The sequence below is a fragment of the Columba livia genome, chromosome 7, assembly GCF_036013475.1.
Source record: "Columba livia isolate bColLiv1 breed racing homer chromosome 7, bColLiv1.pat.W.v2, whole genome shotgun sequence".
NCBI classification, from domain to species: domain Eukaryota; kingdom Metazoa; phylum Chordata; class Aves; order Columbiformes; family Columbidae; genus Columba; species Columba livia.
This window is the reverse complement of record NC_088608.1, coordinates 41188676-41195953: the sequence shown is the minus strand read 5'-3', so window position 1 is coordinate 41195953 and position 7278 is coordinate 41188676. Positions and strand designations below refer to the sequence as shown.

The 7278-nt window shown below is 62.3% G+C and overlaps 1 protein-coding gene across 1 annotated transcript; it reads left to right on the top strand.

The window, feature by feature from the left end:
* The first annotated feature begins 977 nt into the window (after positions 1 to 977).
* On the top strand, positions 978 to 5450 carry LOC135579959 (ubiquitin carboxyl-terminal hydrolase 36-like). Its single transcript, XM_065070013.1, has 11 exons — positions 978 to 1227; positions 1301 to 1522; positions 1806 to 1916; positions 2211 to 2313; positions 2645 to 2712; positions 3083 to 3153; positions 3337 to 3419; positions 3745 to 3856; positions 4146 to 4286; positions 4558 to 4658; positions 4949 to 5450. Exons 1-11 carry the CDS (start codon positions 978 to 980, stop codon positions 5448 to 5450), a joined length of 1764 nt encoding a protein of 587 aa, XP_064926085.1.
* The last annotated feature ends 1828 nt before the right edge of the window (positions 5451 to 7278 follow it).

Below are 7278 nucleotides of genomic sequence, written 5' to 3'. Positions count from 1 at the left end.
CCTCCAAAGGCGGGGATCACCGAGAGTCCCCGGGTGTCCTGCTGCAGGGCAGCACCACCCGCCTGCTCAGTTTTTCCTAATGCTCCGTTCAAAGCTCCCTGGAGGGTGTTGGTGGCTGCTGCCTCTGTCCCACCAGCCGCCACTGCAGAAGGGTTTGCCTCCCCCATCATCTCCCCAGGCAGGAGTCGCTGCTTTTCCAGTGCCCTGTGTCCCCTTCAGCAGACTGAAGAGGCCCAATTGACTGAGCTGCTCCACAAAGCTCAAGTGCCCCTGACCCCACCATGACAGATGTTCCTCTGGACCTTCACCCGTGTCGTGGTTTAACCCGAGCTGGCAACACAACCGCGGCAGCTGATCACTCACCCCCAACCCCTTCCCCTCCCAATAGGGGAGAGAATCGAAAGTGAAGGGAGAAATTTGGACTGAGAGAAACGCAGTTTAATAAAATGACAAAATGCTAAGAGACTTCTAGTAAATATAGATAAACCCATCATAACTCCCACGCCCTTCTCCTCAGGACTGCTCAGCCGGTCACATCCCAGCCTGTCCCGGGACAACAGGTTTGCTCCGCCCCCAGCGCACACGTTGCACCCTGGCCTTGTAAGACTTGCAGAGGCTTTTGTCGGCCAAATCCACCACGGTGTCCAGGTTCCCCTGCACTGAAACCACAGTGTGTGACCATTTAATGATTCTGGGGCGTGGCCGGAGCGCGATGGTGTCACAAACAAGCCCCGCCCCCGGCAGGCTCCGCCCCTGGCGTTGCCGGGACGCGCAGGCGCAGCTCAGTCCTGTTCTGGACGCGGAGCGGAGCGGACGGCGAAGGCGAGGGGAGGAGTCAGTGGGCCGAGCCGAGCGCGAGCGACCGCAGCGAAGGGCGGGACTTGAGGAGGAGGCGCGGGAAGCGTGTGTGGTGGTGGAGAGGGAGAGGCCGAGAGACCGGCGCGACCTCGAGGCGGTGGCACGTGCGGCAACACGCCATGGCGGGCACGGCGAAGCCGAGGGAGCTGCTGAAAGCGCGGCGGGACGCGGGCAAGGCCGGGGCGCTGGGCCGGCTGCTGAGCACCTCGGCCACGAAGGTGCTGCTGCACAAGATCGAGTTCCAGCCCGCCAGCCACGGCTTCTCCGGCCAGCCGGAGCTGCTGCGGGCCAAGTACCTGCTGCTCAACCCCCGCACCGAGCCCGCCGAGCACCCCCGCGGCGCTGAGGAGGGACAGCCGGGCAAGCAGGGTGGGTGCAGAGGGCCGGGGGGCTCTCCCTGCGCTGCGCAGCCCGCGGCTCACCCGCCTCTCTCTCCCCGCAGGCAGCGACCGGACCCCGGGGCGCCTCGGGGACGGCGTCCCTGCGCCCCAGAAGGGGCTGTTCCCTGCAGGGCGCCTCGCCATGCAGTGGCAGCGTGTCCAGCGCATCAGCGCCGGGCTGCTCAACCTGGGAAACACCTGTTTCCTCAACGCCACCCTGCAGTGCCTCACGTACACGCCACCGCTCGCCAACTACCTGCTGTCCAGGGAGCACAGCCGCACCTGTGAGTGGGGAGGGGAGCGCCCGCCTGTCCCGGGGCTGCGCTCAGCACCCTGCGCACGGCTCTGCCGGGGCTGTGCGGCTGCCGGGATGTGCCTTCTCTGCTCCCTCCTGCCCGTTTCTCCGTGGAGAGGACATTCCTGCATACGGGAGCATCCACTTTTCCTGGCCGTAGCAGTGTTCCCGAGCTCTGCATCCTGCGTCTGAGAGGCTCTGTCTGTGCTGGACACAGCCAGGACTAAGATGAGTTTGTCCTCAACGTTCTGTCTTCTCCTCTCCCACTCCAGGTCACCAAAGCGGCTTCTGCATGATGTGCGTCATGCAGAACCACGTCACGCAGGCGTTCGCGAACAGCGGCAGCGTGATAAAGCCAGTGTCCCTTGTCCGAGACCTCAAGAGTAAGGATGGCTGCCCTCGCGTCCCCTCCTGTAGCCGTGCAGGAGGGCAGAGACTATTGCAGGAGCAGAACCTTTGAGATCAGGGCAGGTCTTGGCAGAAGTTCTTCCGAGACGACTCACTGAGCCTGCCAGGGCCTTCACGGGCCTTGTGGGGCTTCCCCCACGGCCCACATGAGTCTGACGTCTGGTTTGGGCCGAGGGAGCTCAAACCCCGCAGTCGCTGTCCCGAGGGAGGGCGGGAGGACCTGCCTCTGTTGCAGCGCGTGCTGCGGCTGATCCCTCCCTCTCCTGCAGAGATCGCCCCGCACATCCGCTTGGGCAGGCAAGAGGACGCACACGAGTTCCTCCGTTTCACCATCGATGCCATGCAGAAGGCCTGCCTGCCCGACTGCACCGAGTATGTGGGGCCTCTGGTGGTGACAACTGCCCTTGTCTGCTGGTCCCCTGTGCCCGTGGGAGGGGACTGTGGGGTGAACGTGTCCCCCGGGCTGGGCTCATGGAGGGAGGTGCTGACTCCAGGGTCTGGGGTGGATGGCCCAGCTCTCTGCCCCTCTGTGACACAGCCCTGGGCTGCTGTCTGCCTTCTCCTGACACCTCCACCCCAGCACAGCTGCGGTTCTGTCCCCAAATCCTGTGACTGGGCTGGGTTTGGATCCTGAGGACACAGCGCTGGCCCGTGGGGGTGGCTCTTGGGGCGGGCGCTGTGTGATCCCAGCTGCCGTCTCTAGGTTGGATCGCCAGACCCAAGCCACCACCCTGATCCACCAGATCTTTGGCGGTTCCCTGCGGTCCCGTGGTGAGTGCTGGCTGCCAGGGCCTGGGCCTGTGACTCTCAGGGCAGCTGTTTCCCCGAGAGCCTTGCAGTAACTTGGGAAAGTCACTAAGCATGTGCAAATTATGCAGAGCTGCAGCTGGTCAGTGTTTTGGTATCTGTGGGCCACGAAGCTGCTGGCTGTGGGTCCCCAGCTCATTGCCACCAGCAAAGGAACCCACGTTGCCAGCTGTCCCGCAACACTTGTTGTCCCAGCACGTACAGGCTGCGAATGCTGGTGCTGCCGTCCCAGAGCCCAAACGCGGAAAAGGGCAACACGGCAGCCGCCTGCGCTGTGCTGGGGGTGGTGGTGCCGTGTTGTGCCAGGGGGTGCTCACTGCTCGTTCTCTTGCAGTGAAGTGCTCGATGTGCAAAGCAGTCTCGGACACCTTTGACCCCTGTCTGGACCTGCCGGTGGAGATCACGGTACCGGGGCAGGGTCAGGTGGGGAGGAGCTCTGCTCTGCAGGGGATGTTCCTGCAGCTGCACCGCTACTGCTCGAGGCTGTTTAACCTGCCAGTGTCAGGCACGGTGCAGGCAAGAGGGAATCAGCTTCTGTTGTTGCGCTGCCTCCTCTGCCTGGCCCTGACCTCTCCTCTGTCCTGGCAGCAAGCCGCAAACGTAGAGCAGGCACTGGAGCTGTTTGTGAAGCCAGACCTGCTGGGCGGAGAGAACGCCTACCTGTGTGACAAGTGAGTGTGCGGGGCTGGGGCGGGAAGGGGCCGCGGGTGTGCTGGTGGGAAGCAGGAGGGCAGCTGCAGTACAGGAGGGCTTCTCTACCTGCTCCACCGCTAAACCGTGAGGTGCGTGGCTGTGAAGCCTGCGATGAAGCCTGTCACTCCTCATCTCCCTCGTCTTGAGACGGGGACCTGAGCCAGCAGACCTGGCTGTGAGCAGGTGCCCTGGAGCAGAACCCGCTCTCAGCAGGGTCATTTCCGTGGGGTTTGTGGCTTGGCCAGGGCTGGCAAGCACCTGGGTGGTGGAACAGCGTGAACAGCTCAAGCTCTCCCTGTGCAGATGCAAGAAGAAAGTGTCGGCAACCAAACGCTTCACCATCCACCGAGCGCCCAAGGTTCTCACGCTTGCTCTGAAGCGTTTTGCCGACTTCACCGGAGGCAAGATCACAAAGGTGAGTGCTCAGCAATCCAGAGCGGGGCTGTGTCCTGTCCCGAGGCCCTGCTGCCCCGAGCAGGGTGGGAGGTGGTTCTGTGCGCGGTGCGAGCTCTACCGCAGTCCTGCAGCCCTTCCCCAGCTGTGCTGTGCTGTGGTGGGAGTTTGGCTCATCCCGGCATCTTCCTCACCGTGGGCTCTGCCTGTGGACAGCGGGTTCCCCCTCCCTCGCGAGACGGGACTCGTAGGACAGCTGAGCTGCTCTTGCCATCTGCTGTGCAGGCTTCTGAGACATCCTCTCTCTGCAGGACGTGGGCTACCCTGAGCTCCTGAACATCCGCCCGTACATGTCCCAGACCAGCGGGGATCCGGTCATGTACGGGCTCTACGCGGTGCTGGTGCACTCGGGGTACAGCAGCCACGCAGGACACTACTACTGCTACGTGAAGGTGAGCCCAGGGCGCTCTCTTGGCACCTCTCTGTGCTGGGGGTCGGCAGGAGGATGCTCAGCAGAGGTGCGTGGTGTGGAGCACTGTGGGGTACGGGCTGTGCTCCATCACAGGAAGCGTGGAGTTCTGCTCTTGCAGAGACCCCTCACCTGCCCGGGGTCACCTGCGGGTTTTGGGGAGCGGAGCTCTGCCGACGGGCGCTGTTCCTGCTGCTTCTCAGGCCAGGAGCGTCCCTGGACACAGCCCAACCCCGTTCTCTCTCCCTCCGCAGGCCAGCGACGGGCAGTGGTACCAAATGAATGACAACGTGGTCCGCCCCAGTAACATCAAGGTGGTCCTTAACCAGCAGGCGTATGTGCTGTTCTACCTCAGGTGAGCGTGCCCTGTGTCCCCGGCCCCTCTGTCCCTGCTCAGAGTGTGGGACAGGGCTGGGGGCACATGCCTGGATGTGGGAAGGAGCTTGGCCCAAGTAGCCCCAGTGCCCACGTGCGTGTGCTGGCTCAGGGGAGGGCGGCAGCCGTTTGTTGTGGTTTTGCGGCAGCTCAAGAGCTCCTCACCTCCTCGGAGCTTCTGGCTCCTGGTTCTCGTGCGCAGCTATGACGAGAGTGTTGCAGTCGCTCCGACACTGGCAGTTAACACGCGCCCTGCTCTGCCTTCCCCAGGATCCCCAGCCCGGGGAAGAGCTCAGAGGGTCCCGTTTCCAAAGCTGCCTCCAGCCTGCCTGGCCGTGTCAAGCTGCCTTCTGGGTCACCGTCACCCAAGCTGGCCCTGAAAGCCAAACGCGCGGCTGCAGCGTTTCCCGGTGACGCAGCCCAGAGGCCCAAGAAGCCGCGCTCCTCGCAGCCGCCACCCGCGCCCAGAGCGGCTCCAGGACTTTGTGGCCCCAGTCACACCAGTGGGGCCAAAGCGCAGGTTCCCCGGAAGCGCTGCTGGGAGCCCGGGCCCCTGCCCGCCTCCCCTGGGCTGCCGGAGCCCATCCCTGGCCAGGAGCCGTGGAGCAGCGGGGAGAACACCGGGACACCGGCAAGGGACCCTCGCAGCAGGGCTTCTCCGAGCCTGGTGCTGGCAAATCTGAAAGCCTTCTTGTCGGCCAGGGCTGCTCCGCAGCCCAGCAGCACCATGTCACCACCACCGGCCAAGAAGCTGGCGCTTTCCGACACATAGGTGAGTCTGAGCTTCTGCCCAGAGACTTTAGTAGGTGCCTCGTGCCTCCGGAGCCGGGGCTTGTGTTGGGGAGTGCAGGAATGATGCTGGTACCTTGCTAAGCAGGAGGCGGGCGGGGAGAGCGCCTAAACCCCAGGGCTCTGCCCTCCCTCTGGGCTGGGGTGCGGAGCCAGGCCCCCGCTCTTGTTCCCATCCCTGCAGAGGCTGGAGAATTGGCTGCTGCCTCCTTGCTCAGGACGGCGGGGTGGCTGCGCCAGTCATTGGAGCAGGGCAGCCTTGCCAGCCTTGTCAGGGCAGCGTGTCCCCGGGGGCGATGGGAGCTGGAGACACCACAGCTGGAGGCTGCAGAGTCGCCTCCTCCCCAGGCAGCGGCTGCACCGGCTCTCTGGGCGCCGCTGTGCAGCTGGGGCTGGGGACGGATCTGGGGGTTCTGTTCTTAAAGTTTCCTTCCTTTTTTCCTTTCTGCTTCTAAGGGAAAACCCTTCTGATTCTTCTACTCCCCCACTTCCCTCTCCCTGTCTGTGTCTTTTCCCCTCCCCTTTCTCTGGGCTCCCCTTTTTGTTTTCTCCTCTTAGCTCACAGCAGCCTCTTTTATTTAGACCACCAAGTTGTTCTTTATGTCAATAACTGCAGGGCGGCCCCCCAGGGAAGGAGAGCAGAGGGGACCACCGTGCACGTCCTCACCTGCTGCTGCCGGTTCCTGTGCCCGCCCCAGCCCCGCGCTGGGTCCCTGTGGGGCCGGGGCGCTGCCACCGCGACACCGGGCAAGAAACTGGAGCGTTCCCTCGGGAACCGGCTGGGCTGGCGGGACAGCGGGAGCGGCCAGAGGAGCCACAGGGAGGATCCGAGGCTGGAACAGCTCTGCTGGGAGGAACGGCTGAGAGACAGTCCTCAGCACTCGGACAACTCCTGGGAGAGCTTTCCGTCAGATACCTCATGGTGAAGATTTCAAACATGATCTCATAAAAGAGGGGTTTTTCTTTCCGAGTTGTTTTCTATCATTTTTCATCGTATACAAGAAGTGATAGCAGCATTCTACAATGGGTATTGATCCAGGGGGTCTCCTGGAGACATCTGGATGGGCAGGAGAGCAGCCCTGTGAGGCTGGACATTTTATGGATGAATTTGCCCCTCACCCCTCCCCAATCCCACCTCTTCCCTCACCGGCCACCTGGGACTTGGCCTCACCAAGCTGGAGCACATGTCTGATGAGGAGCGGCTGAGGGACCTGGAGGTTCATCTGGAGAACAGGAGCTGAGGGGAGACCTTCTGATCTCTGAACTGCCTGAAAGGAGCTTGGAGCCAGGGGGGTCGGGCTCTGCTCCCCAGGAACAAGCGCCAGGAGCAGAGGAAACGGCCTCAAGTTGCGCCAGGGGAGGTTGAGGTTGGATGTGGGGAACAATTTCTCCCCCAAAGGGCTGTGGGGCATTGGAACAGGCTGCCCAGGGCAGTGCTGGAGTCACCATCCCTGGAGGGTTGGACAGACCTGAGATGAGGGTCTCAGGACACGGGTCAGTGCCGGGGGTGGGGAACGGTTGGACTCCATGATCTTAGAGGTGTTTTTCAACCAAAATGATTCTATCGCACAGTCTATCTTTGCATTGTAATAGTGCCTCAAGGTCACAGCCAGGGTTTATATTTTCTTGTCCTGGTATTTTTGCAAACGGGTAGAAGTCTGTCTCAAAGGATGTAATGAAAACAAAACAAAAGAGCGTGGGTAGAGCGAACAATGGGAAGGAGGGAGGGCCAAGTATTAAGGTGAATCCCAGTGAGAGCAAGGATTTATAGATCACAAGTGATACGCATCACTTGCAGGCTGTAAATCATT